This window comes from Mercenaria mercenaria, chromosome 2 (assembly GCF_021730395.1).
Source record: "Mercenaria mercenaria strain notata chromosome 2, MADL_Memer_1, whole genome shotgun sequence".
In the NCBI taxonomy this organism is placed as follows: Eukaryota; Metazoa; Mollusca; class Bivalvia; order Venerida; family Veneridae; genus Mercenaria; species Mercenaria mercenaria.
The window spans coordinates 2736354-2749012 of NC_069362.1; the positions used below are offsets into that span (position 1 = coordinate 2736354).

Here is a 12659-nt window from a genome sequence, read left to right on the forward strand (position 1 = left end):
GAATTATTCCCCCTTTTTACTTAGAATTTCAGGTTAAAGTTTTGGTGCACTTTCACTCTACCTCTGTTTTTACTGAATGGATTTGATTCAAATTTAAAACAGTTGTTCAGCATCATCACCCACATCATATGACACAAGATGCATTACTCTGGCACAATTTTTCATGAGTTATTCGCCTTTTTACTTAGAATTTCAGGTTAAAGTTTTATGCACTTTCACTCTGTCTCTGTTATTACCGAATGGATCTGATTCAAACTTAAACAATTGTTCAACATCATTACTCTTATCATATGACACAAGGTGCATAACTCGGGGACCAATTTTTCATGAATTATTTCCCCTTTTTACTTAGAATTTTAGGTTAAAGTTTTGATGCACTTTCACTCTGTCTCTGTTATTACTGAATGGTTTTGATTCAAACTTAAAATAGTTGTTCAACATCAGCACCCACACCATATGACACAAGGTGCATAACTCTGGCACCAAATTTTCATTAATTATTCCCCCTTTTTACTTAGAATTTTAGGTTAAAGTTTTCATGCACTTTCACTCTGCCTCTGTTATTACTGAATGGATTTGATTCAAACTTAAAATAGTTGTTCAACATCACCACCCACACTATATGACACAAGGTGTATAACTCTGGCACCAATATTTAATGAATTATGCCCCTTTTTGCTTAGGATATACTTATATAGTGTTTTGATACATTTTATCTTTACCTCTCTTAATACTTTAAGTTGATATTTTTGACATAGACTCAGGCTATTGTGCAATATCTTCATCCACAATTGGAGTCATTAAACACTCCAGTGAAAGCTCTAGTTTCCTCAGATGTGCCCAGTTTCACTATCCAGCATCGAAATAGTCAAGCGCGCTGTCTCCTGTGACAGCTCTTGTTTATTTCTGGTTGTAGGGAAAGTTCAAGATCACTTTTCGGTATTACAATTTATAACATGCCTTTTACATCGAATTTAGAGATGAATTTTGACCTATCTCTACCTGGTAAGGATTTTTGTTTGGACTTGGATATTTTTTTCTAATCAACTTCCCTTGGTCTTTTTGTTTGTGAGCAGTATTATGTCTATGACCTTTCATATGTTGAGGGGGCATCCATGTCTGTGACAAATTTCTAGTTTTCCCTTGGGAAAGAACTGTCTGCCGAAAAACTGGCCTGTTACTCTGATAGTCTATGCAGGTGATAGTATAATTCAAGGAGAAGTTATAACTTTAAATGACCCTGAACTTCTGATTTGGAAGCTCCTGTAAAATTTGAACATGATTGAGGGATGCATTTCCATGCAGATAAATGCAACATCCTTAGTATGACACAGACAAAGAATCCTATCCAGTTTAACTATAAAGTACCCCATCATCATACTTCAAAATAAGTTCAGTCATCAAAGTAGTTAGTTGTAACACTTCAAAACAACTTGAAATGGGATAAGCACATTAACTCAATAACTAACAAAGCAAATTGGTCTCTGGATTTTCTGTGTAGAAATCTAAATATTAAATCTTCTAAAAGTGATAGAATATGCATATATAAAGGAATAGTTAAAGACCAAAGTGCATCTACTATTTGGGAGCCAGATTTTAATGCTTGCATTGATTTTGTAGCATTTTAAAAACCTTTTGTTACTGTAAAATCATTTAATTTCTCGGGCATGAAATTTTGTGGTTTGGGTCAAAACAGCAATTTCGTGAATACATGAATTCATGGATTTCGACTTTTGAACATAAAATAAATGGGAATTTTACTTGTTTGCTGGGATTAAATTTCATGGATTGACTCGACCATGAAATCCACAAAATTAGTCCCCCCACTAATTTATTGATTTCACAATAAATGCAAAAAAATCAGTTGTTGTGTTTTTTGCTGCAGGAAGCATCAAAAATGCAAGACAAAGGATCAACCTCGGGTTCAGGTACACAACATAGCGATAAACAGAATACATCCTCGGGTCAGGAAAGAAGTTTGTCCGATGAAATGTTTGCTGAGTACAAGAAGATGATGAGAGAGAAACAGAAGGCAGCTATGGTATATTGTTCTTTATACAATGTATTATTCATGATCATCCACATCCCCTTTACTTGATTTATTAATATGAAATTTAATGCGCTTTGGAAATTTTCTGCTTTAGATAAATGGCTTCAGATAAATATTTAGCAGATTTTGTTCTGCAAGATCTTTAGATAGAGTTGTGCATTGGTTCCAAGCAGTTGGTTTTTATAGGAGTATAAGCCTTAGGGCTGTTTGTTCTTAGCTTAGCAGAGCATAACATACTCAGTGTGAGCTATTGTGATCACTCAAGGTCTGTCATACATGTCTGTCTTCATTTTCTTCATCTCTGAAAACGAAACTTGGCCTGTTACTTTGGCGGTCCTCTTCGAAAGTTGCTCAAATGGTTTTGCTTGGTAGAGAAATAGGTACAGGGAATGCCAGAGCTAAAAATCGAAGAAGCTTCAGACAACATCTCCTTCCAAAATGCTGGTCTGATTGTAAAATATTTTGTAAAAATTTTCCATTGGGTGACCTGTCAAAATTGTTCAAATTATTACATTTTGTCAAAAAACATGGCCACCAGGGGGCACGGGCACTTTGCTTTACATGACATTGTACATATTTGAGAGTATTAAAGTCTTCTTGTTAGAAACTTTAAGCCCGATCTTAAAAATTATTTCACACAAAGTCATATGATTCTTGGGTGACTGTCTCTTAAGAATTTTCAAAATATTCTGACTTCCCAAAAAGCATGGTGCCAATGGGTGTGGCCACTTTTCCCTATGGGTATGTGTTTAAAGTGGAAACTTCAAAAATCTTGAAATGGGCCTCCATGGCCGAGTGGTTAAGGTCACTGACTTCAAATCAATTGACACTTGCCCCTCATCGATGTGGGTTAGAGCCTCAGTCGAGGCGTTGAATTCATTATGTGAGGAAGCCATCCAGCTCAAAACTAAAAAACAGTATCTTTGAATGACATCTCCTCCTAAACCAGTGTCAGGTTTGCTTTAATTTTATAGACTGAATGTTCTTTGGGTAAAGCTTAAGTAAAACCAATCTTGATAAAAAAGCATGACTGCCAAAGGTGAGTATGGATCATGTGGGCTCATACAGGGTCATCATGGCTTTCTTCTACTCATTTTCCATGTTTTTGCCATTCACAAGAACTGTTTTTTTTTTGTGGTTCATTTTAGAGACTTTGCCCTAAGCTGAATTTACATTTTAACACAGTTTGGAATTATCTTGAAAAATGATACAACACTGGCATCGCTGTGTTATTGTAGTTGAAGCCAAAAGTGTTCCTGACTGTAGATGAGCTTACCCGTGATGATCCTGTGCAGACGGATATAGGGGAAGTGAAGGTGGCGCCCCCACTCTTTATGGCAGATGTACAGCATCTTCTGCTGTATGCACTGCAAGGGAAGGATGCCAGTATCAAACCAAGGTAAAGGTTCTATGATTACTTCCTTCATTATTTGCATGTGTTAGGAAAATTTAAAGTCATCCTATATCCCAGTAGTGACAGACTGACAGTCAGGAGAATTATCTGGCAGAGTCAGTTTCACTTGATATTTGCATATCACTTACAGTAATAATATATATTTCTCCTCGAGGTACACAAGCTTGTACAAGGTTGCTTTATTCTTTAGCAGTTCAGTTAAATAAAAATAAAGCATAACATGTTTCTCATTTACAGATGGTGTCGCCTAGTGAGAGTTGGCAAAGTTAGCAAAGTGGTTGCAGTTGTGTTAGATTCTTTAAGCAGTGAGGAATTTAAGAAATATCCAGAGTCTTTGCCCACACTTGTACAGGCATTTGATATGGTTAGTCAATATTTTGTTTGCTTTAAAACACTTGTACTGGCCCTGCAGGCCTGGCATTTGATATGGTTGGTCAATATGTTTTTTGCTTTAAAACACTTGTACAGGCCAGATATTTGATATGGTTAATCAGTATTTTGCTTCCTAACTTAAAGGAAATTTAATATGATAAGACATACATTCTACAACGTGTATAATATGCATAGTCAACACACTGTTTCCTAGCTTGCTACTTCTGTCAGTTATACTGCTGGCTGTCTTCTGGGTCACATATTTAAGTTAGTTGATGGAATGGGTCTTCAGGTCAGCCAGGTAACATTGAATGGAATTGTTGCATATTTGATCCCTTGGTGAGATGAGTTTTCTCTATGATGGTATAGACAACATCATGCCCCACTATTGATTCCTGTGGGGAAATTGTCATTTACTGATGGAGAACAAGTCAGTCATAGTTACAGAGTCAAGGGACACTTGTTAGGTAAACTGACTATATTTACATAAATGAAATAATGTTGAAAATTGGCATTGAATCTAGATCTGGTAAACACAATACAAATCACTTAATATGTGAGTGCTACTTCTCCGTGACTATTTGATAAGTTTGATAAGTTTATTTCAAATTTTCCTTTAGGCCAACTGGCCCGTAAGGTTAACAAACATGGAAACAGCGAGACAACTATTTAAACAGAGAAGGTTGTTAACATTCAGTTTTCTACAAAAATAGCATATTCTAATATTACAATATTAGAATTACATTTGTACATAAATAACCATAATCATACCAGTATAGACATACAACAAATTATTTATTATTTAACCCATACAATTTATGTTTAAAGCATGTACAGCTTTATGTATTATATGCAAGTAAACATTTCAGCGTGTAGAGATGGTATCACCACTGCAGTATGGTAGCTCAGTCCGGGAAGATATCATGAATGTACCTATCAGTATAACACAACTCAAGAAGAAGGGGCTTTTAGGTAAGTATCTCAAGTTATTAGGGTCTTGTTCTAACTTTTTCACTTTTGTTATGTTTTAGCACTAGTACTTGGTATCTTCTATAAGCCAAGCATAAAATGTAACTTGTCTGTTTCTGGTATATTAAATCTACTTGTTAACAGTTTGGGATAAAAAGTTTTAATATAGGGATAACGCATGTTTTATTCTTGTTATAACATCTGCAGAATCACGAGGGATTGGTTGGTGCCCGAGCCCGTTAGGGCAAGGGTACCAACATATCCCGAGGGATTCTGCAGATGTTATAAAAATATAACACAAAATGAACATGAGCTAACGCTATTCTAGCATAAAACGCGTAAAAATTGATAATGAATACATAGTCACTCAACGTCATTAAATGCGCGGAATGTCCGAGTTTTTTTTTGTTTTTTTTACGTTGATGTCAATTCGTTTCGATCTATCCGTTTTGGTGCCGAATGCTGTTTACGCTTTGCCACGGAACGCACATATATAAAAAGGTGTTATAACAGCACGCGAGCACGAGAATCTCCTCGTTAACACACATTTTCTCTCCTGTTAAACCCCCCCCCCCCCGAAAAGTGACAATAACAGCAGTTTTATGCTAGAATTCTTCATTTACACTAAGTTGAAAAAGCAGTTGTATACATATATGCAATTTTAATGAGCTCTTTAAATTCATGATTAATAGTATCTGTCATGTGTTTATGAAACGGATAAAAATATCCGTCCCGAGGGCACCTGCTCATTTGACTGTAACAAGGCTTGCCAAGTTACCGCCCATGTGCAGGTGGCCAAGGGATGGATTTTTCTATATTTCTATCTGATTTGTAAACACATGACTGATATTTTTTCTTGCATACCGTATACATATAAGCTTTTTATTTTGACTGAGTATTTTTCTTGCATACCATATTTTACAATTAATAGAATAAATAAAGCAAATAGAAATACTTTCAATGTAGCACTCTTTCTTATAGTAGAGTATGTAAACAAAGCGCGGGAAATTAACGTTCGTAAGCAGAAATGACGTTTCAGTGATGCACAATAACAAAGTTCCACTTTAGTTTTGTAGTTTGTAGCCTAACAGTATGTTCTTACCGTAAAATAATGTATTTTGAATTGAGAAATATACTATAAGGAATGGAGAGAAACTATCAAGGTACCTGATTTTTTCGTATTTTACGTAAACAATATATTATCAATGAATGAATCTCTAGTTGTCATTAACAGCATGAGAGTCATCTGGCATGGGAGGTGCTAGATGGGTTTTGCTGGCTTGAGTAAAATCACCGGAAACGCCAGTCCAGTGTGCAAGAATAAATATTATAAATTTTGCAAGTAACAAAATTTTTGCAAACAGCAATTCTTTTACAACACAAGTCTGATCACTGAGCTCTTCAGTTTTTAGCTCGACTGTTTGAAGAATAGTCTAGCTATACTACTCACCCTGGCGTCAGTGTCGGCGTCACACCTTGGTTAAAGTTTTGCATGCAAGTACATACAGCTATCATTTAAAGGCATATAGCTTTGAAACTTATTGTTTCTTTTTCTACGTCATACCAACCGCACTGGGTCAAGTTCCATAACTCTGACATGTATTTTGAGCAAATCATGCCCCCTTTTGGACATTGAAAATCCTGGTTAAAGTTTTACATGCCAGTTACTATTTCCAAAACTAATGCAGATATTGAATTGAAACTTCACATGTGTCTTCGGGGGTTATAAAACTAGTTGATAGCACCAAGTCCCGTAACTCTGAGACCTTCATTTTGGCCAAATTATGCCCCCTTTTGGACTTTAATCCTGGTTAAAGTTTTGCGTGCAAGTACATACAGCTATTACTAAAATGCATATAGATTTGAAACTTATTTTTTCTTTTTCTAGATCAATTACCAACCTCACTGGGTCATGTCCCATAACTCTGATATGTATTTTGGGCAAATCATGCCCCCTTTTAGACTTAGAAACTCCTGGTTAAAAGTTTTACATGCAAGTTACTTACTATCTCCAAAACTAATGCAGATATTGAATCGAAACTTCACATGTGTCTTCGGGGTTATAAAACTAGTTGACAGCACCAAGTCCCATAACTCTGACCTTCATTTTGGCCAAATTATGCCCCCTTTTGGACTTAGAAAATCCTGGTTAAAGTTTTGCGTGCAAGTACATACAGCAATTACTAAAAGGCATATAGATTTTAAACTTATTTTTTCCTTTTCTAGATCAATTACTTACCTCACTGGATCAAGTCCCATAACTCTGACATGCATTTTGGGCAAATTATGCCCCCTTTTGAACTCAGAAAATTCTGCTTAAAGCTTGCATGCAAGTTACTATCTGCAGAACAAATGCAGATATTAAGTTGAAACTTCACATGTGCCTTCTAGTTGATCGCACAAAGTCCCATAACACTAGACTTAGAAAACTTCTGGTTAAAGTTTAGCAATACAGGTACTAGATTAAAACTCTTTAGATATTTTAAGATTTTGGGTAATATTTTCCTGCTTCTGGGACAATATTTCAAATAGTCGAGCATTGGCTGTCTTACGGACAGCTCTTGTTACTTTTAAGTTAATCACTGTAAACACAGATTTTTTTTCCCATTCTTACACCCAAGAAAAATGCAATTAAGTTTTTAATTCTTCAGAAAAGAAAGGACCAAGTAAAAAGAACAGACAGGCAGTTGAAAAGAATCCCAATTCCAGAGTGGACAGACAGCTTTGGGCCACTGCAAAAACTCTGAAATCTTTAGCAGAAAATCCTTTAAAATCATTCCATAAGGAAAAGCTGGGACAGAAAAGGAAGAGATCAGATGATGATGGTGATGATAATGACAGCAAGAGAGTAAAGCCAGATGATGATGATGATGATGATAATGACAGCAAGATAGTAAAGCCAGATGATGATGATGATAATGACAGCAAGATAGTAAAGCCAGATGATGATGATGATAATGACAGCAAGAGAGTAAAGCCAGATGATGATGGGATGTATGACGATGTTGTGTCGACATACGAGATGGATAATTATGATCGACGATGGTTAATGTTGAACACGGCTCAGATGATATGTGAGGGCATTCCAACACCTATCAAAACAGGGAATAGTATGTACATAATATTTTCCTGTTTATGAGTTATGGCAGTATCTGCAAGATATATTCATTTAATGTTTACCCTGCTTAATTTCTAAAATGGACTGGTCCATCAATCAGTTTGGGCAGTACCATTTATTTTTCAAAGGGGTGTTCACTGAAAATTTACTGACTGAATAGCGAAAAGTGCAGACCATGATCAGACTGCATGGATGTGCAGGATGATCTCTGTTTGCACTGGTCACAAAGGCAGAATCACTTGCAGTCAGCAGGCTGAAGGTTAACTGTATTCAGGGGGAAAACTCCTCTTTCATGACTGATTTTTAGAATATTTGATTTTTAAATGGTACAGCCCAAATTGAATTATGGGCTAGTCTATTTTAGAAAGAGAGCTCAAGGTGAGCAAGGGGCCCTCTTATGTGGCCTGTCAGAAATTTGGCTGTTCCTGTGCTTAAAAGTTGATACTCGCTGGTTGAGTGTTTAGCTCATTAGTTACAAAATGACAAGGTGAGCTTTTGTGATTGTGCGTCATCCGTACGTAAACTTTTGCTTGTGACCATGCTAGAGGTCACATTTTTCATGGGATCTTTATGAAAGTTGGTCAGACTGTTTATCTTGATGATATCTAGGTCAAGTTCGAAACTGGGTTATGTGCGGTCCAAAACCAGATCAGTAGGTCTAAAAATAGACAAACCTTGTTACCTCCCTAGAAGCCATATTTTTCAATGGATCTTCATGAAAATTGGTCAAAATGTTAACCTTGATGATATCTAGGTCAAGTTTGAAACTGGGTCACATGCTGTCAAAAACTAGGTCAGTAGGTCAAATAATAGAAAAACCTTGTGACCTCTCTAGAGGCCATATTTTTCATGAGATCTTCATTGAAAATGGTAAGAATGTTCACCTTGATGATATCTAGGTCAAGTTTAAAACTGGGTCGTGTGCGGTCAAAAACTAGGTCAGAAGGTCTAAAAATAGAAAAACCTTGTGACCTCTCTAGAGGCCATATTTTTCATGAGATCTTCATGAAAATTGGTGAGAATGTTCACCTGGATGATATCTAGGTCAAGTTCAAAACTGGGTCATGTGCCTTCAAAAACTAGGTCATTAGGTCAAATAATAGAGAAACCTTGTGACCTCTCTAGAGGCCATATTTTTCAATGGATCTTCATGAAAATTGGTCAGAATTTTTATCTTGATGATATCTAGGTCAAGTTCAGAATAGGGTCACATGATAGAAAAAGCAACATTGTACTCAAAACTGGGTCATGTGGGGACAGGTGAGCGATTCAGGACCGTCATGGTTCTCTTGTTTTATAAAGCTAACTTTTCTTGAATATTATAAGTTCTTTAGTGTTGTAATGTTGTGCACTTGTTTATTATCATTTGATGAATAACTAAGCCAAAAAGCTTTAATCATAGGGTTACAACCCTTTTTATACTGCAAAAATTGGTATTGTATTTCTTGGTGAAAACTTCTGTTAGTTAGACAAGGACTGAAACTCTGTTTTGCACGTTGCCTGATACCTGGCCAATAGCAGTTTATTGGCACCTGCAGGCAAATTTCTGTTTTGTAATTGTTGGCTTTGAAGATTAATATTTAACCTAAAGCTACGAATGTAAATATATGTACTGTTTACTTGTTAATAATGATTTTTTTTTCCACTCGTTTACATAGAGGATATTACATGAGTGTCTTTCGTTTACATAGGGGATATTACACTAGTGTCTTTTCATATTGAATTTATTAAACAAGTTGAATATAAAATGCAAGGCTCTGCTGAGCATCTTATCAACTTTACCAGTATTCAACAAGTTTAATAAATTCAATGTGGAAAGTCACAAATGTAATATTCTTTTTATCATATGTTAGCTTTTCCTGTTGAAACATCAAAAATTCTACAACTATTCTTCAGCTATTACAAACAAGTCAATTTGGCCAACGTCTCCTATGCTTTAAACGATGTCAATGTCAAAGCTTTATTACACTAGTGTGTTATCATTTTTATATGCCTGAAGCAACGTATTATGTTATACCCCCGGTGTCCGGCCGTCCGTTAGCAATTTTGTGTCCACTCTGTAACTCTTGGACCCCTTGAAGGATTTTGAAGAAACTTGACACAAATGTTTACCGCATCAAGATGACATGCAGAGCGCATGTTTCGGATGGCTTTCTTCAAGGTCAAGCTCACACTCTGGGGTCAAAGGTCATATGAGTTTGTTTTGTGTCTGCTCAGTAACTCTTGAAGTGCTTGAAGGATTTCAAAGAAACTTGGCACAAATGTACACCACATCGAGACAACGTGCAGAGCGCGTGTTTAGGATGGCTTGCTTCAAGGTCAAGGTCACTCTTAGGGCTCAAAGGTCATATGACATTGTGTCGTGTGTATATTGCTCTGCATTGCGGTGTTGTTGTTTTTATTTGGCAGATCCCTTTTTTAGCTCACCTGTCACAAAGTGACAAGATGAGCTTTTGTGATCGCGCAGCGTCCGTTGTCCGTGCGTCCGTGTGTAAACTTTTCCTTGTGACATCTCTAGAGGTCACATTTTTCATTGGATCTTTATGAAAGTTGGTCAGAATGTTCATCTTGATGATATCTAGGTCAAGTTTGAAACTGGGTCATGTGCGGCCAAAAAGTAGGTCAGTAGGTCTAAAAATAGAAAAACCTTGTGACCTCTCTAGAGGCCATATTTTTCATGAGATCTTCATGAAGATTGTTCAGAATGTTCACCTTGATGAAATCTAGTTCAAGTTCGAAACTGGGTCACGTGGGATCAAAAACTAGGTCAGTAGGTCTAAAAATAGAAAAACCTTGTGACCTCTCTAGAGGCCATATTCCTCAATGGATCTTCATGAAAATTGGTGAGAATGTTCACCTGGATGATATCTAGGTCAATTTCGAAACTGGGTCACGTGCGGTCAAAAACTAGGTCAGTAGATCTAAAAATAGAAAAACCTTGTGACCTCGCTAGAGGCCATATTTCTCAATGGATCTTCATGAAATTTGGTCAGAATGTTCACCTTGATGATATCTAGGGCAAGTTCGAAACTGGGTCACGTGGGTTCAAAAACTAGGTCAGTAGGTCTGAAAATAGAAAAACTTTGTGACCTCTCTAGAGGCAATATTTTTCATGGGATCTTTATGAAAATTAGTCAGAATGTTCACCTTGGTGATATCTAGGTGAAGTTCGAAACTGGATCACGTGCGGTCAATAACTAGGTCAGTAGATCTAAAAGAAAAACCTTGTGACGTCTCTAGAGGCCATATTTTTCAAGAGATCTTCATGAAAATTGATCAGAATGTTCACCTTGATGATATCTAGGTCAGGTTTGAAACTGGGTCACGTGCGGTCAAAAACTAGGTCAGTAGGTCTAAAAATAGAAAAACCTTGTGACGTCTCTAGAGGCCATATTTCTCAATGGATCTTCATGAAAATTGGTGAGAGTGTTCAGCTTGGTGATATCTAGGTCAGATTTATAACTGGGTCACGTGCTGTCAAAAACTAGGTCAGTAGGTCTAAAAATAGAAAAACCTTGTGACCTCTCTAGAGGCGATATTTCTCAATGGATCTTCATGAAAATTGGTGAGAGTGTTCAGCTTGATGATATCTAGGTCAAGTTCGAAACTGGGTCATGTGCGGTCAAAAACTAGGTCAGTAGGTCGAAAAATAGAAAAACCTTGTGACCTCTCTAGAGGCCATATTTGTGAATGGATCTCCATAAAAATTGGTCAGAATGTTCATCTTGGTGATATGTAGGTCAACTTCGAAAGTGGGTCACGTGCCGTCAAAAAGTAGGTCAGTAGGTCAAATAATGAAAAAACGTTGTGACCTCTCTAGAGGCCATACCCTTGAATGGATCTTCATGAAAATTGGTCAGAATGTTCACCTTGATGATATCTAGATCAGGTTTGAAACTGGGTCACGTGCCTTAAAAAACTAGGCCAGTAGGTCAAATAATAAAAAAGCCTTGTGACCTCTCTAGAGGCCATAGTTTTCATGGGATCTGTATGAAAGTTGGTCTGAATGTTCATCTTGATGATATCTAGGTCAAATTTGAAACTGGGTCAACTGCGGTCAAAAACTAGGTCAGTAGGTCTAAAATTAGAAATCTCTTTTGACCTCTCTAGAGGCCATATTTTTCAATGGATCTTCATGAAAATTGATCAGAATGTTCACCTTGATGATATCTAGGTCAGTTTCGAAACTGGGTCACGTGCGGTCAAAAACTAGGCCAGTAGGTATAAAAATAGAAAAACATTGTGACCTCTCTAGAGGCCATATTTTTCATGAGATCTTCATGAAAATTAGTGAGAATGTTCACCTTGATGATATCTAGGTAAAGTTCAAAACAGGGTCATGTACCTTCGAAAACTAGGTCAATAGGTCAAATAATAGAATAACCTTGTGACCTCTCTAGAGACCATATTTTTCAATGGATCTTCATGAAAATTGGTCAGAATTTTTATCTTGATAATATCTAGGTCAAGTTCAAAACTGGGTCACATGAGCTCAAAAACTAGGTCACTATGTCAAATAATAGAAAAAACGACGTCATACTCAAAACTGGGTCATATGGGAAGAGGTGAGCGATTCAGGACCATCATGGTCCTCTTGTTGTTTACTTACAATAATTTTGTTCTTAATTACTTCCCTTTTATGTTACTATAAAAAGCTTATTTTAAGTAATTTTCTTATTATTGGCCGTGGGGAAAAACCGAAACCACTTTTCTGTGGTACAACATGAATGGTACCT

General features: G+C 36.6%; 1 protein-coding gene across 1 annotated transcript in view; it reads left to right on the forward strand.

The window, feature by feature from the left end:
• The window catches only part of LOC123561923 (uncharacterized), a 54836-nt gene that overhangs the window by 16556 nt on the left and 25621 nt on the right, over positions 1 to 12659 (forward strand). Inside the window, exons 2-6 of the mRNA XM_053528376.1 lie at positions 1886 to 2041; positions 3289 to 3449; positions 3702 to 3828; positions 4706 to 4808; positions 7457 to 7915. Of these exons, the coding sequence (XP_053384351.1) occupies positions 1886 to 2041; positions 3289 to 3449; positions 3702 to 3828; positions 4706 to 4808; positions 7457 to 7915 (1006 nt within the window). The remainder of the gene's footprint in view (positions 1 to 1885; positions 2042 to 3288; positions 3450 to 3701; positions 3829 to 4705; positions 4809 to 7456; positions 7916 to 12659) is intronic.